This window comes from Falco punctatus (assembly GCF_963210335.1).
Source record: "Falco punctatus genome assembly, chromosome: 7".
Lineage (NCBI taxonomy): Eukaryota > Metazoa > Chordata > Aves > Falconiformes > Falconidae > Falco > Falco punctatus.
Genome location: NC_137587.1, coordinates 19,663,457 through 19,691,053, shown reverse-complemented (window position 1 = coordinate 19,691,053; position 27,597 = coordinate 19,663,457). Strand labels below are relative to the sequence as shown.

At 37.2% G+C, this 27,597-nt stretch overlaps 1 protein-coding gene across 10 annotated transcripts in view; it reads right to left on the bottom strand.

The window, feature by feature from the left end:
* GPHN (gephyrin) overlaps nucleotides 1-27,597 on the bottom strand; it is a 290,823-nt gene that overhangs the window by 162,430 nt on the left and 100,796 nt on the right. For all 10 annotated transcript variants that reach the window (XM_080396441.1, XM_080396439.1, XM_080396435.1 and 7 more), the window contains exon 3: nucleotides 10,512-10,569. In XM_080396441.1, the coding sequence (XP_080252567.1) occupies nucleotides 10,512-10,569 (58 nt within the window). The remainder of the gene's footprint in view (nucleotides 1-10,511; nucleotides 10,570-27,597) is intronic.

The window sequence follows — 27,597 nt, the reverse complement described above, 5'->3', positions numbered from 1 at the left end:
ATTGAAAGGTACAGAAACAGTATTACACTAAGTAAAATCAAAATGCTAGCTATTTTATCATGGGGGTATTCAAAAAAAGAACATCAAAGCACAGGGAAAATGAAAAAGAGAAACATTAAACTTTAATCTTATATTAGCATTTAACTTGAACAGAATCATTTTTCTTGCCTAGATAGGCACATGCTAGGAAACATGTCCATAGGGAGCTCAGAGATATCCCAGAACAGCAAACATTGTGACTTTGGCCACAGCAAATTACATTATGTGTACTGTAATATCAAAACATTCTGTTTAGCAAACTACTTTCTCTTGCACCCAAATATGTAATACTGCTGTTGTCCAAACAAATACATTATCAGTGTTGTCTCCGCACACCATGGCAAAAATAACTGGCTTTTGTTACAACCATAGCTCTCTGAGATAATTTGTCCACAACAGTCCCACTTAGGAATCTGCTGCCTGAGCCAAGATGGACCCACCTCATTCAGGCAACACCTGCACCCTGCACTCGTGTCTGTCTTCTCCTCACCCTGTGGCATCACTTCTTAGTTCCCTTACACAAAAGCAATGAAGAGAAGCAGTTCCATTAACTACGGCTCACACAAACTAAACAACCATATAAAATATGGTGGTTATCAATGCTAATTAACACAATAAGGCTTTTTATCTCAGAAAAACACAGAGAAAGCTCTTGAGAAAGCTTTTTTCTCCTGTGTGCTTGTGTTACAGGAGCAGACTTCAGGGGGAGAATTCCTTTCAGCCTGTTAACATATCTGGGCTTCCTTACTTAAAACTGTTGCTATATAGTATTTTTTAATGTGGAATAGACCTCTTCCTGCAATTTTTTTCTGGATCCTTTTAACAACGTGTTGTCAAGAGGATCTTAATTAAGATACTAATGTGTTCAAGATACATTTCTGTGGTTTTAAGCAATTTTATATACAGCTCATACGAAATTTTGAATGCTGGGTGATGTTCAGAAAACTATGACAGGCACAGAAGTAAAACAACAATTTGACTGGAAACCAAACTTACAAAAACCAAGTAACACTTTATCTGTTCCTCATATGGAAGTGCTTCTATAAAATTGATAATTCTATAATCTGACTCCAAATGTTTTTCAGCCCTACTGTGTCATTTTTTCCGATTAGGGGACCGGTCCTTCACACACCATTGTATATGGTAGGACACCAGAGGCTCACACATAACTAAAAAAGTTACGCACTGTGGTCTGGGTTCCCTTCCTAACAATTACTTACAGTTTTCCCCCCTTGCCCCTTCAGTTTGTCCTGAACACTGAGCTAGTAGTAACCAGCACAGCACACTTCTCAGACCTCATTCTTGGATCACAATCATCCAATCAGACTGCATTTTATATGCAAATTTAGGATTTTTTTCACACCTCCCATACACGTCACTTAAGATTTACCTTCACTGAATTTCCTCAGATGGTTTGTCGCCCAGTCACTCGGTATCTCAATGTCCCTATTTGCAGTTATATTTCATTTATCTACAAATAATAATTTTCATAATTCACTAAGACATTACCTGTAAATAGCTGTATAGCCTGAAGGTTTAAAAAAAAAAAAACAAAACAAAGCAACTGATCTCCTTTCTTTCTATGTATATAGTACCAGTATTCATCTATTTTGACAATAATAAAAGGCAGGAACTTTCAGAAGTCTATTTACTACAAGAAAAGATCACACTGTAGAACTCCCTCAAACTCAGTCAAGCCCCTAATCAATTATGACAGGACAACATGAAATTTCCTTCATAGATCTCAAAAAAGTCACCAGCATACATTCTTATAGGGTAAATATAATGAAACAAAACTTAATGTAACAGGTCATATGGAAAATTATTAGGGCTTCTATATAAATTTGATTTACTTTTATACTTGCAAGAAGCTATCTGCTGCTTAACAAAGCTGAGCTATTTTCTCCTCTCATTCAGGCTAAGTGAGATCCCGTTTAAAGAAGTGACTTTTCCAGTGAGAACAGATGCCACTGAAAGCATTGTCCAGTATACTGGGTCAAACGAAAAGCACAAGAACTATGTAAGAGCAAGTAAGAAGATGCCCCAAGACGTAACAGGGTTTCAGGTCATGACTTACACAGGTATGTATTTAGCAAATATGGAAAAGGAAAGAAAGCCAGGAAGGAGTCAGAGAAAATTGGTTTCTATGGCCACAGAGAGAAGCAGATATTTTTTATGTGGGAAAAGAACAAGAGATTTGAAATCTCTTGTTCGTTTCTAAAGTATTTAGTGAAGAAAGATTTAATAGACGTACAGGACTGTGGTAATGAAAAATCTGATACACATTAATGTCCCCCTCTTAATGGCAACAACACCGAGAATGCCTAAATGCTTGGTAATCAGAAAGGCTTGAAAGATCAACAACATACTGGTTTGTCATGTAATTTTCAGCTATTTTTCTTTTTTCATCTACAGATACTTTTCTCTTTGCAGGAGAACTACAGAACTATTTTGTTTGCTTTGGAATGTAAATAAAAATATTACTAAAATATTACTAAAATGTTTTTATGTCAATGGCATGGCATTTCAAATTAAATGGATGCACTATCCTCCTGCCCTTCCCTTCGCCATGCTGTAATATTCCATGATCTGCAAAACACAGGCTAAACTTATTTTGGATGTTCATAAGACCAAATTTCACAGTAAAATATAAAATGTGTTAGTTTGAATCCTTCACACATTAGAACATGAATTAATAAGAATGCTTCAGCATCTTTATATTCAAGAAAGCTTGTAAGATGAAGGTAGCTTGCTGAGGTGGTCTCCTTTGTCATTTCTGGAGCCATGCTGTCTCCAAGGCCACTGAGCCTATGAAACATAAGATGGAAGACAGCACAAAAACAAGAAGAGACAATTTCTATTTTCATGTGGGAAGTTAGTGAGTATGCTTCTTCACCCAGAGCATCTAGGCATTTGATGTCCTTGCCAGGAAAGCAGAAGAGTGCTTGTGATACACTGAGCAGTCCGTAACAGTGATCAGAGTTTGATCACTAACAGATGTAAAAAAATTTGGGCCACCTCCAGATGCTTGCTAGTGTCTCTTCCAATCAAAAAAAGTCGATTGGCCTTTTCAGTGCCAGATGCCAAAAAGAGTGGACGGATGCTCGGCTTCTCCTGCCCTGGTTGCTTGGTTTATATCATACACGTCTCTCAAAACAGTACAGAAGCAGCAAGGCAAAGAGCAAACCCAGAGCATGTCTGTAACACTGTTAATGGCAGCAAATGTCTGGGCCTAATAGAAATCCCATCAAATGCCAGGGAAGATTGACAAAGGCACGGGTGAATCCTGTTGTCCAATCAATAATCAGGGAACAGCAATACAGACACTTCAGCCATATCTCTTTCTACATTCTTTTTTGTGCAGACTTTTTTTGGTTGAGAGGTCTGCGTCTGCAGTGAGTCTCCATCATCCACCAAAGATGAGAGGAACAGATGAAAAGCCCCTTTCAGCGAGTACTCCCTAAGGAGTTCCTATATAAAAGCTTGAGATAGCAATAGCCATTAGCACAGAGAACAGTCATGTTCTTCAAGCAAAAAGAGTCTCAAACCTATCTGAGCAGAAATAAAACAATTGAGTCAAACCTGATATCCACAACTACCACTTCATAGGTGGGGAAAATAAATCCCACAATAGAAAAGGCATTTTTACAAAACTGTCATATTTCGGTGGTGTGAAAGCGTGCCTAGACAGCGGTTCAGGCTTGTACAGCCATGCTTGGCACCAAAACCCCAGATTCTAAGCCACAACCTAATGTAACACAGACTGCACTTTCCGGAAAAAAATAAAAAACAGTTTTAGAAGAAACAAAACCAACGTAAAACAACAACAACAAAAAACCCTGACATAACACAACAGATAATGAAATCACCATCACCTAAAACCAATACAATACAATACAATATAATATAATCAGCTGTTGACAAGAACTGAAAGTATGGAGCACAAATGCATGGCATGGGGGGACAAAAAGTTAAAAGCACATTATCAATACTGCAAGGGATGTAAATCTCTAGCCTAAGTAACTCTATGAATGTACTTACAGCATGAATGCATACACTCAGACAAACAAATACAGGAATGTAATTTTTTGTTTCCTATAATGTTTTTCATTATTTTGTTACATTATCTCACACACAGATCTCATTCTTTCCAGCACGGAAACAACAAAAGTCTGCAAGATCATTTAAGCATTTAAGGATTAATACAGCAAGTAAAAACTCAAAAGCTCTGTCATCTAAACAATGTAATTTATTAAATTTTTTGTAAGTCATATGTAGCTTGAAAAAGAATAGTAATCAGTGATTGACTCTGCTAATGCAGGATTTAAAAATTAACTCAGGAAGAAATCTGTGTGTACACCAGGTAAAATTTAATTACAGGAAAATACAGTAAGACTTAAAGCTGTTCGAACACGTTCCACTTCTCAATTGTCCTAGATGGATTCACGGCCATATGAAAGCCTTCCTTACAGAAACCTGAGAACCAAGTAGGAGATCCAAATCTGGAAGTTTTTCAGGGATTTCATACACTAAATTGAGATCTCAATGTAACATCTATTTTTTGTTACTGTTTGGGACACTTGCAAACCCTTTTCTTTTCCTGTCTGCAGGAGCACAATGAAACTGCCTTCTGGGGGCATGTTAAGAGAGTTAAAAGACAAGCCCTCAGTTTTAGCCAACACACAGTGCAGCATTAGTAATCTAATGGAAGAACATATGATCATCACACATTGCCTTTAAATCTTTCTGAACATGTATCTGTAAGCTTTGGAGTCTATGGAGATCCTATTTGTTAATACTTATTAGATATTCAATTGATAATATCCTTTTATGTCATGTTACTCAGTAGGAGCTCTTGTGCCATCAGTTAGTAATTCTAATCTGACTGGTAGAAGAAGGAAAACATTGGCAGAAAAACTGAGAACCAGAATTGCCCTTCCTGCAAGGTAAATAGTAAAGCTTCTTGGTACTTTACATTTCTCAGTAATGGTACTGGCGGCAGCAAATACTTTAAACAGCTGAACCCTCTTCAAAAAACTCTGATTCTGAAAGGTCACGGAAGAGAAATCTATTTTTCCTTTGTGCTGGATCCACACAGATACACAGAGCAATAATCTCAGCAAATTGTGATGCCTGGCATTATAAACCTTGGAGAAACTTTTTGTGGAGACCCTCAGCAAATGCTGATATACTTAGCAGATGAACATCAGGGAAATAATGAAATAAATCAGACCTAGGACTTAAACTCCTATGCAAAACTAGGATAACAGCACATCTCTTCGATTATGTAATGCATTGTTGATTCTGTAGAAGATGCAAGAAATATTTAAGTGCCCCACCACCCACTATCAAGATACAAAGCCAGTTTTGCGAAGTCTGAATATTTTGAACCACAATTCTGTTCTTACGGGCTATCCACCACAGTGCTAATGACTACCTTTCTTTCATTCCTGATTTTTTGATACAGGACTATAAACCAGAACTTGATGACAAACTGCAACTTACTTTTTCCATACATTGATAAACATAAAAATGCTTTGAAGGCTCTAGGCCAGTGTCTCTTGGCTGCACACAGAGGTTGCATGAGTTTCATCAGTAACTCCTACTGGCATAAAGAACAAATTCTGACATACAGTATTCTGTGGGTATATACCACAAGGTCTACAAACCACATGCGCTCAGTCTCTGAATAGACTAATTTTATCTGTAGTAACTTCAAAGGTACAGACTTTTGACGTCAGTGTCCAACTTCACTCTGAAATGCAGCTCACTGACACTGAAATTAGCTTACTTTGTTCATAAGATATTTCTAGATAATATTGCGTGAAAAAGTTAACAACTCATTAGTTCCTAAATCCTCTATAGCAACTGATCTCTAAGAAAAGGTTCTCCATTTCCCTTCTGGCTACTTCCCTCTCTCACATGTTGTTTATAATTTTCTACTCTTGGATCTTCATCACTGGAGCTTGTTGCTTCACAGACCTAAGACAATCCGAGAGGAATGTGTTTCAGCTATTCGTGAAGAGGATTTTCATATAATAAACTATTAAGTGAACGCATACTTCTAAAGCAAAAAAGAGAGATATTCTGTCATTATTCAGGGGAAAAGGTCTGTAGTCTTAAATGTACCCTTTCATACTTTATGCATATGTGCTTTCATTTAAAGAGCAACTATAGAACAATTACGACTATTCTTTGAGGAGCACACAGTATGCCTCTGTGTGAAAGGATGGATAATGGAACAAAAAAAAAAAAAATCCCACCTTCCTCCAGAACTGCTTTATATCTAAATCTACAAATTTACAACCAGTACTAAGAAAATTTTCTAAGAAGATTTCTTAATATTAACTACTAGAGGAGGTAACCATTTAACCTTGTTCCCTACACTGGAAATATCTGCCTTGTACAAGTACAATTTCAAAAGAATGAAATACAATGGCAATGTCTTTCTTGTGTGTACTGCTTTTATGAATTGAACACCTGCTGCCAAATTCATTTCTGGTCTTGAGACCGAGATGCATGCATGTGCCTACATGAAAAGCATATGGGAAAACACTTTAAAAATAATTTAAATTCCTTTCTGCTTTTGATTTGCAAATCCTAGCAAACCAAGTATTTTTTTAGAAATCTGTTAAGGAGTGGTCTACTCATTCACCAAGTCTTCCTGTAGAATAACAATCCTTCACAACATCATGCAATTATTTTGTAATGAAAGAATGCTGAAACCAAAAAGAACATCTCTCATGGTATTATAAACTGTAAGATGCTACTGTTGACATATAAAACTACCCACAGGCATATCACACAAACTTTCCCTCATTGGTAACAGGCATAAATTGTTCTTCAGTCAAGGCAAACTCCACATTGTAATAGAAATTGTATTTTGTCATTAATGTCATTAACCAAAAATAAAGAAATGTTGTTTGCTGACATTATTTTCCTCTCAAATGCAATTGCTTTAATTTCCAATCAGAAGATGTTCTTCAAAACCAGGGTTGCCCGATATGCTCACCTGTCCCTATGTACATGAAATTATTTGTCTTGGAAGACCTCTCCTTTAGGCACAACATACTACTACCATGGACAAGAAGCAAGGCTGAAATCTGCCCATGTGTTTTTGCATGTTTGAAAAGCTCCTTGCTTACAGGACAAATAATTCTGACAAGAATAAACTTCTAGAGAAAGTCGAAACTTACACACTTTCTCAGAAATATGCTGTAATTCCTCTATTTACTGTCTCCATCAGTTCCTGCAGTATTTTAAAACCAGCAGGTACTGAAAATGCAGTGTCATTGCTTAAACTGGTGTAGAGAAATGACAGAAATGTAGATGGCTATACATCCATTTAGGCATTCACTCAGTTTTTCCTCCTCTGAGAGCTTCTCTTATGGAAGCATTGGTCCTGAAGATCCTGTGATAGAAGACATTTCTACCTTCTAGAAAAGTTTTCAGGGGGGAAAGCCTGTGATGGTATCGTCATACAGTTTACCTGTTGAGCACACTCATGTTGGGAACCTAAGCACCTATGACAAAAATCTTGAGAAGGTAAGCTGCATCACACTCCATTTCAGACTGACATAGATGCTGAGGAACCATAGTGGTGATTGGTTCCACACAATTCTTCCTAACCTTGCTAAGGTGCTTGAGGGTAGCTAGGGTACATACTATCACTTCTTCCATAAATACTCCTAATTCATATGCCTATAAGCATGCCAGACACACTTTATTTTGGTAAGTGGGATTCACTGCTTTGATTATACCCAACACTGACACATATATCCAGTCAAAGAAATAGGTACATACATGTACAGGCAATATTCTAGATACATGAACCATATATGATCTCACAGTACATATATACACATAGTAAAATCACACTTACACTAAACACTCCAGAATGGAAACATTATAGAGACATCTTAGAATTTGCTGAGTATTGCAACATGGCCAAATAAATTGACACTTTTTATATATATATAAAAAACATACAGGTTATTTTTTACATTACTAATACATTTAGAAACATTCATTTCATTAATCTTCTAAAGATAGTTTTCAACTGGCAAGTATATTAAGGCTTACAGAGCTTTTCCTGTTCTATAAATTCAGAGATACAGTCTTGGCTTACCAGTGGTGTTCTACCTAAGATGTAATTGCACAAATTAACAAAATCAATACATGTTTTCCTCATAAATTATTTTGAGCTGTAAAAGAGGTTAATCTACTACTTTTTCTAGAATAAATGGAAATGCTTTCAAAGAGACTTATTTATTTGCCATAGCAATTATTGGTCTCTGTCTGATAAAAGTACCCTCTTTTGCCATTTAAGCAAGCAGTTTACTTTGTAAGGACTATCAGAAAACATGAATATTCCAACTCCTGTGAATATAACTCATCAACCTGTCAACTTACACTATATATTAAAAATGGAGCTATTCTTGCATAGTTCATCAAATTAAACACCTTATATATTTCATGTTTAAATAGGAGAGAGTTAATTGTGAGGCGTTGTGCATGGAAGAAGATTCTGTCCTCTCTAGAAGTAGCATTCCAATAATCTCATTTGCTTTCTCTTTTATTTCCTCCTCTCCCCTTTTTCTATTCAAAATCTGCTTGGAGAACCTTTCAGAAGTTAAGACTCTCCCTACATTTACCGCAAGGATACTTAGTCTCCCTGTTTGCCAACTGATACTAAAAACACATATATACAAAAGAATACTTTTCCATATGCAATACAGATTTGTTCATTATACTCACTGCTGGCGTGTCCTCACATCTTCCAGTAGTGCCTTATTTCATATGAACAAAACCTATTGTATTACAGCTTGAGAAGTTCAATCATTTAAGGTGTGAGAAGTGGGCTGACTTCAGTCACAACCACAAAAAGCCCATTACCTGAACAAGACAAGACAACTACCAGAAACAAGTAAAGGAGGCGATTTTTTCCAAACACTTCAAATAGTTCTGACTTCGAACAGTACAGTCCTCCCTCCTCTCTTAGAAGCTGGCACAACTGAGATCAATGAGTAACCAACCCATCCCTTGCTGTTTCCTAGGATCTCAGGCATTTTAACATCAGCTGATTAAGAAAGAGCTGACAAATCAGAATAGGCCTTCTTCACAGGTGGAGGGGAAAACACATTCCTCTGACTACTGGTCTTGCCTAATACCGTAAGTTCCTAAAAATAAAAGTATTTCTTATTTCCCAGTACTCCATCTTACTTTGTTCACTGAACTCAGTTTACACAACAAAACCAGAAATATTTGCTTCTTTTTCTGCATCTTCAACATCAGCAAAATGTCAGCGAATCTGGATTTCTTATATTAAAGAAGAAAGATTATGGTTTAGGGTTTTTGTCATTTTTGTTTTTATAGTTTTGGTGCAGTTCTCTGAAAGTGAAAACACTACATAACACTACTGAGTTTTGAAATTTTTTTCTTTCTTTCTAATACCAAACTCTAAACACTGGACCTACCCTAAGAAATCATGATCCTTTTGATAATTCAAGACAGATGTGTGCATGAAACTCAGAGGAGAGAAAAGAATTTTGATCACGACAGTGTAATAACTTCGACTGATACAGATACAGGCAGTCACTGTACTTGCTTACAGTGGGTTTGACGCTAATTGAGGAGGAATAAATCCTCACAACTTTACACACTGTGAAGTCCTATCTAGATCAGATGATTATGCAACCAGTTCCCTTTACTAGATTTTAAACTACTTTTGACTCCTTTGCACAGCTGAAAATGAGTGTATGAAACAGCACAATAGGTTAAGTAATCACAATGAGCAAGCAATACATCAGACTGATGACTACCAATCACATAAAGAACCAGCTACATAGACCAAGCTACCAGATCTAGGCAAATTCCCACCTAGTACCCATCTTTTACTCCACTGAAGAACAACATTCATACAAATTGCTGAAGTACTTTCCATGAGTGGACTCCACTAAAGTGAATTTTGTTGTAATGCACATTGCATTGAAAGTAAACCTGTATTTTTTGTTGTCATGTCCCAAAATCACAGAGCTTTTAATGATTCTGAGTACCAGTAACTTCATACGATCCCCTTCTTAAGACAGATAATATTGAAAAAACATGGATGTGCTTCTGATCTCAAAAGTAAAATGAACTACATTTACACTTACTTTTGTTATGAAAATGTAACTCAATATACACACTAGTCCTGCATTTCTGTTCAGGTAACAAAACAGAAATATGCTGAATTACACAAGTTTTTGGCATCAAGCAAACCCTACTGAAGTCATCTTAAGCTGAAGATAATCTGTACTTGTAAAAATAATAATTCTATTTTGGATGCCTAAATATGGATCTAATAATTTTACTTTAGATACTTTTTCCCCCATGATACACTTCAAACCAAGAAATAACATGGCTTTTTAATGTAATATTTGTGTAATTTTTCAAGTAAAGAAATTCAGTGTTCAAAGGCAGTAATACTGTACCTTGATTTCTTCTATTTCGTCTGGCACTATCTTGTATGCAGATATAGTCCCACCCAACCTGAAATAAGGAGAAAAATAATATTCTCTAAAATCAGAAGAAAAATATTCTTAAAATCAGTAATACAAAACACAGCATGCAAATGGTGTCATGACTTGTTCCACAACACAAACATTCCTCCCAATGTAGAGGTAAAAGCCATCAAGCCCCACAACAGCAGCAAAAAAACAACCTTTCATTTCTTTATCCAATGAAAAAATTTAATGTGATTAAACATTAGAAACATGGTGTCCTTCATAGTCTGAAAGACAAGAATTAGGTCAACCAAGCAGAATTACCATCAGCAGGATATTATTCTTTATATTAACAGCCATCAGTCATCATATTCTACAATTTCTTGTTTGTTGTCTAAGTCATATGGGTAAACACTTGAAGCCTTATGTGCTTTGTATTCAGTATTTCGCTAAGCTGCTATACAATCTTAAATGCATCCAAATTCAATTCTATAAATTGATATTTTTTTTAATTAGACGTGCAGGTACAGACCTCACAAACCACACAGTTTATGGCTTCCATGTTGGAAAAGTCTCTGCAGTTCATGACTGGTAATAAAAAGTGGGTTATGCACAATAGTTGGCATTGATATAGAAAAACAGAGGGGTTTGTTCCACATTGAACTTACTGAACTTGTCTACATTCTGCAGAAATTAATGGTAAAGAACAGTTCACATACTGAAGACGTATGAATAGCATGTAGTATAAATGGTGGTAAATATTACATTTTCCCCAGAGACGTGCAGACATGGCTTCTTTTATTTTACTATTTCACTATATATAAAGCAGTATCATTGATAGTGACAATTCAGACCTAAAAATATAACTGCACTAATGACCTCCCTGCTGGCTCTGCACAGCAACACTAGTAATTTTCTGGGTCCTACAGAAAAGGAAATCACATAAGAAACTATTTATTGTAAAGCAGTAGGCAGCTATCAAATGTGCATTTGTTTAATCTTCCCTAGTATTGGAATTTTCAGTATTTCTATGCAGATATATTTCCTTGTATTAAATCTTGATATTATTATACATACCGTTTTCTCAACCTAAAAAGAGGAGGAGAGAGTAACATGGAAAATACAGTAAGATTTTCCCCACAAGTCCTTCCTTTCCACATCTCTACATTTAAGTCACTCTCAGAAATTAAGAGTTTGAAGGCTTTAGACAGAAGATTAAGTCTGCATAGGAAAAGTCAAGTGTGAAGGCCACCACTGCTCCATGTGATATCACCTATGATTTCCAAGGTAGAGACAAGGTCCAGAGATTACAGCATTGATACTAATCATCAATGGAGTTGAAAGTTGAAGAGAATCGAAACTTTTTTTTGCCAGTGCAAGTACAAATATGAGCTTCTATTCTTCACTATACCTGACCTTTGTTCAAATAGTGTTTTCAGGGATAGCTACAAAAATTTGTTTTAACATCATGATGAAGGATTGCTTCCTTCAGTGCATGTTATCACTGCACATGACTATTGCTATTGAAATGATATCTGTAAGAAAACATTTTTTATTCAGTTCTTACAGATCCATTCATGTCCGCACTCTGGAGTACCCAAAAAATAACTTCATTGACTTCCTACCCTCTAGCAGAAATGGATAACAGGGCCTCTGCTGCCAGCACTCCACCAGCCAGGAAACCTGGCAGGCTTCTTTATTGGCCACCCTTGGCACAGCTATTAAGCACTTTCTTGGAATACATCAGGAAAAAAATTTAAAAATCAAAATAATTGACTCAGTAAACTCATCAGGCTTGCTTAAACCATTAATTAGCATCATTTTCTGCAAATACATCTGCAAAATTTTATGTCAAGAGTTTAACATACGCTGAATCTGCCAAGTTGCAGTCCAAATGGTAGCACCATTTAAAGTAAAACGTCAGTTACAATTCCACATTTTTTAAAGAGAAAGTTATGTTACTGTTTAAATAAACAATCACTCACCTATAGCTCCAGCTCACCATACCAATCTTAATACATTTTCAATCACAGACTAAAAACTTTAGCTTGAAAATCCAGGCTACACATATAACAACACATTTGAAACTGAAATAGAACCAGACACATGTATACAATTCTATAAATACCTAGGAGCTGAAATGAAGGTTTTCTAAGGAAGTCTATACTACCTTCATTTCATAACATTAAGGTTTCACTCCATCTTATAACTCCTGGAAGACAGATCCACCACAGCAGATTGCTAGTTAACTCCGGTACCATAGAGGACATAACAGACATTTGACTGTGTATAAAGTTTAGGTGTGAGTTTCACAGAAGTTTAAAGGTGTCACACACACTGGGAGGAACTAGTTAACACAGCCTGAAGTCTTCATAAGTATATGTGAGGAACAGATTTTTTGGTTTTACTATATAATAATGTATCTATGAGATAAAAGGTTTTAAGCTGCCTATTTGGCAGCCTGTGAGTAGTGAACAATAACATACAGATAAAATTTAAAAACAGTCTGCTTTTTACACTGTGATCAGAAAAGCAAGGCACCAGCTAGCATGAGTATACATTAAGTACTGTGGGCTTTGTACTCCAGAATATAATGCAGCAAAGAACATGTTAGAAGGGCCAGAATTCAGTTCATCAGGGACCCAATTTTTGTGCAGATTCACTCTTCATCTTTCTCATATTTTAGTTTTATTATAGATTTTATTACAGTTTTCTCTAGTTGAACAACAAAAGACACAGCATCCTACAATATAAATGACATTTTGTCTCAGAACAAATACAGACCCAACCAAGAGCAAAGGTAAATATACAGCCAGGTATTGCCAGCAAGCTGAAAAGACAGTCACAAACTTCATCTAGAGAGACCTATTGCACCGTCTGTCTCTCCCAAACTGCAGTATTTTCACACTATAGCAAGCCAGACTATTTAATAATGAAATTATTTTAAATACTAGTTAGCTTTAATTTTTCACATCTATATGTAACAGATAATCTCTGAAAGGTTCCACAATTTATATTCAAATTTCAGTAAACATCAGCCTCATCAGGTCTGCGCCATACCCTGCATGTAATACAGAGAACTGAGGTGTCTAATAGCTTTGCAGAAGAGGAGTGAAATTATTCCTAGATGTAGAAATCAGAGCTGACACAATAAAAACAAAGAACCACACCTTATATTGGGCTAAACTGGTGAAGGTCTTTGAGGAGATAATCAGAAAAGACAGGATATAGATCCATAAAACTAATTAGAAAATAATAAATCTTATACAACAACTTGCACAGGAGTTTGTGAAAGAATAGAAACTTTGCATCTTTTTTAGGAAACTTCTTGGAAAAAAGTGCATCTCAGGTTGACATATAATGCATAGACTGGGTTCGCAGGAAGTTCACAAAAATGTTTCGGAGAATGTGGAAAGCAAGGTTTCTATAGCAACCTAAGAAATCAGCAAAATAGAGGAAATAAACTGAAGTGAGGCCAATACGGTTGTATTGGAACAGATGGAAGCTTTACTACTTCACAAATTAAAGCAGAGTATCATTGAGGAGGGAAAACCTGAAATTCATCCAGGTTAAGGAAAGTTAAACACTAGGAAGAACTGTGCTCAAAAGGAGGCAAGAGTCAATGAACCACAACCCAAATGGGAAGAGAGCTCAAGAACGCAAAACTTAAAAATAAATAAATTACAACTCTGTTAAAACAACAAACTATCCATTATTTTAATGTTCTCCTTTTATGAGCTGTTTGCTGTGTTTCAATACTCTATCTAAAACAGAAACTTAATTTCTCATTTTTAAACATTTATTCTGGATATAAGGTTAAAATTATCACAGTGTTATTTTTCATACAGTTAGTTTGGACTTCTGACTGGATTTCCCTTGTGCCCCTGTATACATGCATGTGCCAATGGACTCATTGGATTATTAGTGCACAACTACATCATGTCCAAGACACTTGTGCACTTGGACTGAATCAATATAGATTGGCTTTTATAACTTGTATTCTAACCAAAGATATGAACACAGTCTTTATATACAGTTCCACATTCAGTGACTGTCATAAGAAGCTGAGCTATTGATTCATCTGTTACTTTAATAAATGAGTCACACTGAATGCAATGAAGTCAATTTTCTAAAAATATCTTGTAGCCAGCTTGGCTGCTGTCATCTGCTGAAGTTCTCCAATACCACTTTAATTAACATTAATGTTTCTTCAGATAGATCACTGTCTAAATTATATCAAGTTGTCACTAAACCTCCCAGTGAAACTCTGCTTCATCTTTAAATGAAAGCAAAATTCAAAATCCTCTGCTCGACTTTTTTTTCCCAGATCCATCTCATAAATATGTTCATTATCTACCATCAGGATATTTTATCTTTTGACCGATTTATAAACCAAGCAGAATATTCAAGAGAGACTGTGCTTGTGAGCAGATCAAATGACTGGAAGCCAGACAGGATATTTCCAGTTCTAAGGGCATGTTCATTTTATCGCAGGCTACTAAATGAATACACGTGATGATACGACTCCTGCTGGAGCCAACTGACCAAGACAGCATTTTTAGCCTACTCAGCTGGGCTAGCTTAATGTTGACCTGTGAGACATCAGCAAATCACCTTGCCTTGGCTGCTCACAGACAGCCAAAACTTCACAGAGTATTCCTAGGAAAGAGGTGGCAGAATCACATTCAAAGCAACTTTGTTCTCCACTGCCTGTAAGAGCATACATTAAAGGCAGACACAAAGCTACTTTAATTGATACTTGTTTCTACTGACCTTTGCAAAATCGTTAAAGCACCCTGAAGGGAGGTTGTAAGAAGGCACGCTATTTTGGGCTCCCTTCCTACACAACAGAACACTGGCAGCTAGCAAGCTGGGCTACAGCTCTGATCACTGGCTGCACGCCAGCAATGAATTGTGCAAACCAGCTTGCAAAGTGCTTCCTGACACAGTTGTACCTACTTTAAGGTGTAGAATTAAGTGCTAAAAGATCCAGCCCATGGGTTTTGTTTTGTTTCTTTTTGTTGGGTTGGTTTTTTTTTTAATAGAGTCAATAATTAGATCCTTGAAAACTTACCTACCCCCTGGTAATCTTAGGCTAACTTCAACATGCTATACTCAAAAACCTCACAGAAATAAAATAATTGCTGACATGCCCTCTGTTTGTTCATGTCTCATGAACAGCTCTGAGATTAAGATGTCAAAATTACAGGATTCTCCCTCTGCCTCACCATATAATGGTATTTTTCTCTTTCAGTCTGCAAAGTTGTTTGGTTTGTTGTTTGGGTTTTTTTACTTTCCTACAGGAAAAGCAAGAATAAATTAGAAGACGCTAATTTTTCAGGCACCTTCAGTAGGAAAATACTGCTACCTCAACAATCTGTTATTGGGAAAGAAGGTAAAAAGGATCTTTATCCTCAGCATACGTCAGAAACTAGGGACGAGGTTTTATGTGGATCATTTGGCAATCACGTGACCAGGAGCCACTCTCCTCTTTCAGCAGAACGACTTACTCCGTTTTTTGCAGGAAAATTGGAACTGTTATGACATACATATATCAACTTAAAAGACACCTCTGTATAGCATCAAAATCCACATCAGTTCGGGGCTTAGTGTAGTTTTCTGGGACGTATCATTGGTTTAACTCAGTGCACGAGACAGACCTATATATGACAGTTTGGGGTATAATTGCTGCCAGCCAAAAGACAGATCCTATAAACTGCCTCCTCTTGAAAATGTTTATCAGTTTACTTATTGCCTGATAAAGACAGAAGGAGGGCAGGGAAGACAAGATCCCCAAGAAATTTTGGGCTTGCAGGCATTGGCCCCCAAAAGAACCAAAATGGATGAAGAGGACATCTGAAATACATGGACTTTTCAGTGGTGCAATGTTGTTATCTTTTTACCTTTAGCATGAAAAGAGGTGCCTTCTGGGCAAAAGTAGGAAGAATGCTGAACTTCCATGAGAAGCAAAAACTATTTAGAGTTTTGATTTTCACAGAACAAATTCATTAATAATTAGTCAAAAGCCCTATCATTAATACTTACATGATTCACAGCAAGGGTAGAAAGCATGCAGATGGCAAACATTTTAAGATCTCTGAACAGAAAGAAATTAAATATAAATATGGATATTTATAAATTCAAAATTTTGAGGCCTTTAGCATTTGACTGTGTCAGACAATGTAGCATGCAGAACTCTACACCAAATACTTCATGGTTTGTAATAGCCTAGTTCTACCAGGTTATAACAAAACAGAGAGGCTCTGCACCTGAAATGGGCTGATAATAAAATACCACAGACCAATTCTGTACTTAGAATTTTCATTAGAGATTCAAAATTTTATTTCTAATTTAAACTGACTTTTAAAGTCTTCCTGAATGCCAGCAGAATCTGAAAACAGTCTTGTCATGTGGACCAACAGCAAAAAGCTCACTTCTGTCCGGATGCGCGCGCGTTTACAGCACAGAGGAATGATTGTACTATGCTCCATCTGATTGGTAATCTAACTATGGAAAATGTACATTAAATCAAACAGACAGAAATGTCAGCAGCATTTAAGTAAAAATGTGTTCAGTGACTTTGAACGTTCCCACCGGGGCATCAGATGCTTGACCAGCCAGCTCATTAAACAACATGAGCAAGATTTGAAATTTCCTGAGAGAAAAAATATGCAGAAGCAGACAAAAATAATTACGATGAAAACATTCAAATTCTCACCATTTAGACACAGAAATATATATTTAAGATCCATGTTGGGATTTAGTTGGTAGACTGAGAACTTTATAACACTGTACGAACAGAAGTATTTATAGTAAGGGCCAAGACAGTAATAAATTTTGGGTTTAGTTTGTCCTATAGGAAATACTGTGGTAAGGCAAAGTACATATTTGCATTTTTTCCAGCAAGTACATACCTTGTATATGGGAGAGATACAGAGTATTTGCATACATATTGCTAGCAATTGCCTGTAACAAAATCCTCGCCCCACCTAAAAGCAAAATCTTTGGGTGCCTGAGATTGACCTTTTGCCTATCTCAGAAGGCACTGCAAATTAACGAATTTAGACAGTATCGTAAGGATTGCAATGATCTGCCTGGAAATGAAAGATTCCACTGGTAAATTACAGTAACAGCTTGTAGAAACCTATACAGGCGGATAAAGCTATTTTTGCTGACAGTCCTATAATTTCAGTTGAGATCTATTTGCTTCTACCCAAATGTAAAAGACCATCTGAATCAAATGTTAAGAAAAAGAAGATTCCTCCTAGGAGAATAAATTGACCCACAACTAGTAGAAACAGGAAGGCTTATTTTCTTATAAATTAACCCTGGTCATCACCCCCACAAACTTCTAGTATCCCACAAAAAAATGGATATAAAAAAATATGGCCCTCCACCACGAACTCTTCAGTTTTTTGCCATGTACATGCTTCTCATACCCCACAATAATACCATAACTTTCTTCCCAATAATTTTAGTGTATATTTTCCCTTCCATTTCTTAGATGCCCAGGCATGTACACATGCTTATGAATCACAGACTGGTCAGGGTTGGAAGGGACCTCTGGAGATCATCTAGTGCAACCCCCTGCGCTAAAGCAGGTTCACCTAGAGCTGGTTGCACAGGATTGCGTCCAGGCGGGTTCTGAATGTCTCCAGAGCAGGAGACCCCACAGCCTCTCTGGGCAGCCTGCCCCAGTGCTCTGTCACCCCCAAAGTAAAGAAGTTATTCTCACATTCAGATGGAAGTTCCTGTGTTGCGGTTTGTGCCTGTTGCCCCTTATCCTGTCGCTGGGCACCACTGGAAAGAGCCTGGCCCTGTCCTCTTGGCACTCATCCTTAAGCTATTTGTAGCAGCTGATAAGATCCCCTCTCAGTCTTCTCTTCTCCAGGCCACACAGGCCCAGCTCCCTCAGCCTTCCCTCATCAGGGAGATGCTTCACTCCCCTCATCGTCTTCATAGCCCGCTGCTGGACCGTCCCCAGTAGCTCCCTGTTTCTGTTGAACTGGGGAGCCCAGCACTGGGCCCAGCACTCCAGATGCACCTCCCCAGGGCAGAGCAGAGGGGCAGGATCGCCTCCCTCGACCTGCTGGCCACGCTGCCCCTAATGCCCCCCAGGGTCCCACTGGCCTTCGTGGCCACAGGGCACACTGCTGGCTCGTGGGCATCTTGCTGCCCACCCAAACTCCCAGGTCCTTCTCCGCAGAGCCGCCTCCCAGCAGGTCCCCCCCAGCCTGTACTGGTGTGGGGGGCTGTTCCTCCCCAGGTGCAGGACCCTGCACGGGCCTTCGCTGACCCTGGTGAGGTCCCTCTGTGCCCAGCTCTCCAGCCTGCCCAGCTCTGGCTGGATGGCAGCGCAGCCTGCTGGGGTATCGGCCGCTCCTCCCGGGTTGGTGCCACCAGCAAACTGGCTGAGGGTAGGCTCCGTGCCCTCACATGCCCAGCCACTGATGAGTGAGTTGAACAGGACTGGACCCAGCACTGACCCCAGGGGAACACCACTAGCTACAGGCCTCCAGCTAGAGTCTGTGATACTGACCACAACTCTCTGAAGCATGCTTAGACACACAAAGTCCATGTACATGCTTATGCCAAGGCTAATAAATATTAAATGTTTACTTCAAGAAGAGAGGAAGTTTGGCTGAGATATGTAAAGCAGAAAATGGAATAATGGAAATACAGGGATCCCTGATGTTGCAGAATAAGCTGGAATGAATTGCAGACAACAGGTGGAAAAGAGCAATCAGAGTACTTCCAACAATCAGGCAAAAAGGCACCAGAAAATCTCTTAATTCCGAAAAATACCAGTAAAGGACTAAAGGCAAGAGCAGGATGACTCAAACTCAGGAAGAATAAAATGTGAAGAATATGTGAAAATGGTCTGTTCTTCCACATTCTAGATGAAATTTTTTTCTTTATAATTTAAATCACAGAGCTTATGAAAGACAGTCAGAAGCTTTAAATAACTTGTTAAAAAAATAATCCTACAATTCTGAAATCACAAGAATGATAGTGGAGTTCAGAGACAAGCTGCACCCAGAAACGCTACCACACTAGTCCACACAGTATTTCACCTTCCCAAAGCTCTATTTTTCTCCACCCATTCCAGAGAGAAAGTACAAATACGATCCACTACATGATTAATGGCAGTGTTGTTATGTCTGTATTCCTTCAGTTAAATTCAGAGGCAGAATTTGCTGTTGTTTTTCTTTTTTCTTAATACATTAGTGTGTTTGCATATATATACATATATTGCCATGTGTGGCCTAAATGGGAAAACTAAATTGTGTTTATAATAGTGACCTGACTCCACTGGGGTTTTTTAGTGTATGCTATGGGTTGGGGAATTTTAAAAAAAATTAAAATAAAATCTGTTCAGGCACAGAATGGAGTCCAACTCCATACTTGATCCATCCCTCTTCATAGCTAGGAGGAACTTTCTAGAGACAAATAGCATTACTGACAATGCTGAATTGTCAATGCTGCTTTTATTGCATGTCTCACACAGTTATCTCCATTCCAGATAATTTAGTTATTTTTGAAGCCATCATCCATACTTTGCTGCTGCTTGCAAAATACTTCTGTAAGGTTCAAACTCAAGTTATCTAAAAACATTACTTAAGTTTTTCATATATTATTGGCTATAAGGGTTTTTCAGCACTCATTTTTGTAATTTTTGTAATTCCCTTTTTTCTTTATATCTGATCATTTAAATGTCAACAAAATGTTTCTAGATGAATTTAAAAACTACTGATGTATTGTCTCTGCTATTCATGCCACAACTCGTTACAACTGGACTCTCTCTATATTCAGAAACATTATAGGTAGGGCACATGCGGATCTTAAGACAATTTAAGAGGTCTTTGATGAAATGCGAATTTGTGCATTTTGTTTCATTCAGATCCTAAAAAAAATTTATGACTTCTAATTTCTAAATAGCTTGCACAAACATAATCCATTGGCAAAATGTAACCATTAACTTCTCCTTACTGGCAGCTTTAAGTTACATTGTAAGTCATCATCACTATGTTGTCCAGCCATCTATTTTGTATGATATTCTCTTAGATAGAGCAATCCCTTCCAGTTCCATTTTGCCCAAGTCTTTCTCTTCTTCGTTATTACTGGTCCCCCTACAAATATGATATTTGGAAAGAGTAACACACCTCACAGTAACTGAAGATTTTTAATTATTTTTTTTTAAGGTTTGACTGCACAAGGGTTACTGAGCACATATACACAGCACTCACTGTCATATTCCTTTGGGTGACTGACCGTGACCGTAACATCCCTGCTAACTTCAATGTGCCTCTAACCATTAATTCCCAAGCTGAAAAACATTTGATTTTTGAAAAAAATCAAAAAGAGATTTGATCGCTTCCTCAGTTCCTGCTCCAGCACAGGTGAGTAGAAAATAGATTAAGGTGAATCCTGAAGTTTATATTTCTGCAAAATAAGTAATTTTCTCAAGCGTTGTCATGAATATTCTGTTAGTGAGCCTTGGTTAATTTGACTAGATAAAAGAACACAAAAGTCCCAGGAAAGTACCTCTTTCAAAGCAGCCTATGCTTTTAGAAATCTCTGCCACATAACAATGTATTTGGAAATGATAACTCCACACAAGTTTAAAAAAAATAAATTAACAGCAGTAGAGACTTCCCATTTTCAAGCATTAAGCATGCCTATGTTTGTCTCTCTTTTCTCACTAACAATCAGTTTTATGTACCTGGAAAACAGTCTTGAAAAACGCTTAACCAGCAATCCTACTGGAAAACACCACAGACAGCATAGATGTGTTTCCATGCATGTGAAATAGCCCATATGTTAACTGTGATCATAGATCCACATTGGAAAAGATTAAGCACCATAGATTTTACTTACACTGTACCCCTAGAACCACCTTATATTAATTATAAGGCTAAATACCTGACTATCGATAGAGAGATTACTAACATAACCAACACCAACATTGTTAATACTTCACGCAGTACTTCCTGAGCCATGATGCAGAAAGGAAATCAAAGATGGTTATAAGGACAACTCTACCTGCAAACAGGTATTGACGACAGTGCAGCATATGCACGACCCTCACAGACACAGGTATCCAAAAACATATATAAGGTTTGTGTACAGAGATACCTGGTCTTTAGAAATAAACCACTGTAAGAAACTGCCATTTTCTTGCCAAATCACATTTTACAATTTTACTCCAAACAAGCAATTGTTATTACATAACCTGCCTTTCCCTTCAAGAACTAGCACTAAACACCCTCATCCTTTAGAGAGTAACAGTAGTAACTACAAAAAGCTAGTTACAAGAGCACAGAAATAATCCAAATCTGTACTGCAACGAGTTTCAGTAGTACCTAAATTTAGGAACTGAGATGAACTGCAGCATTACATTAAGAGAAAACATTTAAAGAACTGATAAAGAAACCATTGTAGATTATGTCAGTAGAATACCTTTTAAGACCTTAACCTCTGGTAAAACTGCAAAATCACATTATGCTATATAACAATTTAATTGCTTTACAAGGTTTTCTTCTATTTTGCATTTGCATCTGTGATCAAAGAGCTTACAGGTACGTGGGTAGCATCACGTCAAGCAATGAAAAAATGAAAGGCCTGCCCTGAGAAGGTGACTCAGTACATAACCATCACATCAAACAAAATTAAACTAATAGGACCATCTCCTCATTTAAAACCTAAAAGGTTGATCTAGACAGCAGGTGAATCAAACACCATTTACAAATGAAAACTCCAGATTTTGTATCTTATAAGATATCCCCCTGCCCCCATTAGAATACCACAGGTAGATTTTATTAGGTTATTTTAACATGAACTGTATTTTGTCAGCTGTATTTTCACCTAAAGCATATCAGAACAAATAGTGGTGTTATCCCTCCACAACAGCAGTCAATGCTTTAGCTCCTATTTCCTCCAGCCATATCACCTGACTTTAAATGCTCATTGATGCATAATGCTACCCTAGATAAGTGTCAAGATACATTTCATAGCTGCAGTGCCTCCATACCTTAAGCTGCTAAGAAGGCATGCTTCTCTAAATTCAGTAGTGCTCTTCAAAGCTGAGAAACATGATTACCAGTGCACATTTAGTTGTCTTCATAAATCAGACAATAATTACAGCAAATGGCTTTTTAAAAAAGACTTCTGATGCTCTGAAGCTTAGATTATAGACTGTTTAGTATGAAGAACAGAATATCTTCTTGCACCTTAATTAAGGAAAAGTAAATGTTCAGTAGAAGTATATTCTCACAATTTTTTTCACCTTTGTAAGACTGCCTTATAGAATAATCTGTCCAAAACCCACTTGTACTGAATTCAGAACCATCTGTAATGAATAAAATGTGGCAGAAGCCTTTTACAAATGAAAGAAAGTCAAAGCTGAGTACTCGATACCTAAAAATGTTCATTCCAAGGTTATCTTTCTGTCACATCTATTAATTAACACAGTTCAGCTGATCTTTACTCCATAGTGGCCAATTCTTTACCGTGCACAGTGATTCCAATTCTGCCATGTATGCAATTAAGACATAAACTCTGCAAGTGGAGTTTTAAATTTCAAGTTGGTTTTACATTTAAAGCAAATACTTTCAATTAAACTTTGATTGGTAAAATGAACTGTGTATGAAAACAAAAAGATGAAGAAACCAAATAATACACAGATAGTGTTGATACTATAATATTACAATCAATTGTTCTGTGAAAAAAAAGGCAGTATATATCGTTGGTTGGAAGGTGCTTATTTTTGCTTTAAAAAAATTGTTGGTTTTAAAACTTAGGCACACACATAATATAAGTTAAGGACTAACTGGTGGGTTTTGCTGACTAACTTAACAGAAAGGTCAAAGATTAAACAGGTCACAAACATCAGAAGTAGAGCAAAGATATAGTATGCATCAAAGCTGAAGGACACAGACTCCAGTTATTTACGGCCTGTACCTGGCCCATAGGGAACTGGCAAGAGGTCTGTTAACAGGCAAACATCATGTAGCTGAGAGGTATTCTTTGCAGAAGAGAGATGATGGGAGAAATACAAGCAAAGCATCAAATGCTTCCCACCTTTTTGGTCTTGGCTGCAATTGCCCTGCTCCAAAATAATTTCCAGCTGTGAACTTTGAGATTCTCCCCCTAGTACTTATTGACTTATTGCAGTCAGAGTGTACTTAGCAATTTTCCATCCCAGAAAAAATTATCTGCGACTTGCCACCTTCCATTTCTATAGCTGGATACAGTATTGTAGCTTTATGGACCCTCCTGCTCCTGCTCGAGCTCAATTTTATCCTCAGAACTGCAGAGGTACATACATAAGCACAAACACAGAATAAAGGTTTTCTAACCCACTCAATTCCCCCATCCTTCCCCCTTCTAAAACTAGCTGAGTAAGTAAGTAGCTATAATATATACATACTTTAGGAAGCTTGCACATTATTGGACAGGTCTGTTTTAAGAGCAACTCAGTCTATGACACAGCTTTGCACTAAATTACTTTAAAGCAAGGATAAAGTGCTAGCAGTCTTCTAAGTTAAAATAATAACCCTAAATCTGAACAACTGCAAGTGACAGGTACTTGAATGACACATTACAATGCAAGCTTGCTACTTGTTTTTTAAAATGTTTATTACCTCTTCTGGTAGAATTGTCAGAGCTTTTATTAACAACTGAACTGTGAAACTTAGGAGATGAAGAAAAAAAACCTTGGGTCTGTCTATCTGTTATTTTCAGAGAGCTATACCAGCATCCTACATCAGATCACAGCCAACTCTGTACCACAGTTAGAGTGGCACTGCGCCACAACTAATAAACCATGCTGACAGGGAAAGCATGTTGGCTTTTACTCAGCACTGTTCTACAGACATCTACGTTACAACCAGCCAGCTCAGAGTACAGAGTATTTGCTTGTCCTTATTTGTCAAAAAGCTATTAACAAGACGATATGAAGTTTATATAAACTATATCATTTAAATATAAAATGTATAAAATATGCTGCATAACCGTGTAATTAGAAACAGTGTGCTAACTGTTCCATGAGAATGATTTAAATGAATAGTTGTTAGTCGCAAATATAACTCATTTATACCAGTTTGAGATCTTTCATATAAAACTTGGTTAAGAGCTATTTCATAATTTTCCAGTGAAGCTTTTTCACCAAAACATGTAATTCAATTAAAGTTTAAAAAGTTGTGCATCATAAAACTTTATCAAATTTCCTCACTGAAAGTTTTTATGAATACTTTGACATGAAATCAAAAATTGTTTCTTTGTTTTCCAGTTTAATTTCATATTCAACATTTCACTCATTCTTACTGGCCAAATACAAAACATCTACTGCTTAGCTCATCTGCTTTCCTTTTCCTCATGGACTTAGGGCTTGCTTGTGTGCTCAGTATTTTGATGCCCACTTGATCACACTGGCATAGTAAATTTATCACTTAAGTTATCCATTCAGTACTTCTCCATCACAAGCAGCACTGAACACACTCACAAACAACTATTAGATGTTTATATTAATAGCAGTCATAAACCAAAATTTTGCCTAATTCCATGACATACCTTTCCTTTCACAAATTAATCAACAGTACTGGTTAGATAAAGTTTTATTTCCTGCTACTTGAAAATACGAACTATAGCTGTGAAACTGAGTGTTTAGAAAGGCTCTTGGTTATAAGATTCTGGTCAGCGTGACTCACTTTTAGCACTTTCCCCGAGATCAGTCTCTCCCCCCAACCAGCACAAAAACCCTTCAACCTTCATCTTCCTTTTTTCAAGGCTGAGGAACATACAGTACAATCATTTTCTCCTCCAGTGATTGTGAGATTTTCCTCCTGTAGCTTGCTACTGCAGGAGGTGGCTTATTTTCTCCTATTAGATTATTACAAGAGCACCCCAAAAAGAAGGAAAAGAGGCGGACCTGCTGCTGAGCTGAACACAGAAACACCACCAGGCTAATGATCAATAACTTCATCTAGTATTTTCTTCCATGTGTTTTAAAAAGAAGCAGCAACAGGAGCAGCTTTAAATTCTGAATAGGGTGGATATTTCTGAATGTATGATTTGGTCATTCGCTCCTGCTCCAGAATAACAGAACGTCAAAAGATTTTCTGATAGTCTTTCCTCAAGAGCAGCTTTTGCTGTGATAGAAAGGACATGTACCAGCATGGAGAGTCCCACTTTGCTGAAGGAAGGGACATCACTTCTGGAAGCAGTCATATGTATACAAACCTCCTCGTCATAAAGCTGTCAGTGGTCTCACCTTCCCCATTACTCAATAGTCTTGTGTCTTAAGAAACACATGTTGCTTCGTGACACTGTAGTTGTAGAAACTATGGATGCCTTCTTTGTGGATATACTTAGTTTCAAAACTTGCCCCAAGTGCCTGAACAGTTTTGATTAAAGATTACTGAAGTTTCAGTGATCTCTTCTTGCTTCTCCAATGATGATTCCAACATAGGGTTTCTGTAAACCACCTGAACAGGTTACACTGGACAGGGTGACACAAAGGCTTGCTATTAGGGCAACAAATAATCTGGCAAACTAAACTCTGTTAAAAATATTTAGCTAGTGTCCTGCTTTGCGCAGAAGAACAGAAATGGTACAAAATCCCCACCACTTCATATGCCAAAGTAGCACCAAAAATTCATGGGCTTGAGAAGGTCCTGTATATACATATATACAACACTACCTCAAATGAAAAGGAACATTGAGGGAGAGACTGAATAAAAGATGTGATAAATAAAGATCCCTCTGATAAATTAAGGAACTCTCAACCAATAAGGGTGGGCAGCTCTCAGCCTCTTTCCACAGAAAATCAAGTTTTGGACAGAAACAGTTCTAATTGATCTGAAGTTAGAGAGTAATAAGGTCTCATTAAAAATGGAACCACAAATTGGTTCTTTGTTGGGAAATGAAAGTGATTGCAACCTTCAGCTAAGATCCCACTGAAACAAAATTTAAAAGAAGTAATTGCTGCATTAGACAAAAAGAAAAAAGCATTTTTAAGCACCACTAGCTTGCTAGCTGTGCCACAGATTACTTCTATCCCTTCACAATATGTCAGTGTATTAAGCTATGCAGAAATATCCAAGCTGATGAGCTAATGAAAATACTGGATACTGGTAACAGTGCAGCCATGGTGAGAATGAAATCAAAAGCTCTGACAAAACCTTCCTAAGAAGGTTACTATCAATAATGTAAGAATACTATCAGTATTATAAAAATAGCTTGTGTATATCTATACCTGCTGCAGTCATTGCACAGTTTGCATAATGTTTGTTCCCTCTTTTACACAATGAAAATAATAGTAACAAATCAAAGACAATAAATACTGGTGACTAGAAAAGAAGGTTTTGAGCCAAAGACAATTTTATCCTATATTAAGAGCTCTTGAGCATGGTAAGCATTCACAAGCTCCACACCAGTCTTAATCAAACCCTTTTCTTTAGCACAAACAATAAATTGGCTAAAGAGATTTAAAAACTTGAGAATGCAATGGCTACAGAGCTGGCTGGAGTCTGAAGTATATGCAGGAGAAGGCAGGATAAGAGGAACTCCTGAAGGAAGACAGAAGGAAAAAAAACCCACCCAAACAACGCCTAAACATAGAATTCACTGCTATTACTGGGATTTCTGAGCAAAACCTTGAGCTAATAATGTCTTTTTCTACTAGGTTTAGAAAAACTTGGGGGTATTTGTTTCACATAAATACCTTCAAAATATTCTGCTCAACCACACAGGCAGAAGCAGGCATACTTCTCACTGCATCCGAGATGCTAGTGAAAAGGGGTAAAGTTTCCTCTGCTTTGATTTCTTAAAAAACACACTTCACAAAATTATTTCAGAATATAAAACTGAATTATCTGTATAAAATGCAAAAGACTATAATTTAAACTACCAAATTGTTCTGAAATCTCCAAATCTTTACTATTCATCTATTACTAACACCTTTCTATGTTAGCATTAGCAAATAATGAAGTACACACAGGTAACTCCATCTATTTGATGAACCTTTAATCCTTACTTTGCTTTTGGTCAGAAATTAATTCCTTAAGGATGTAAT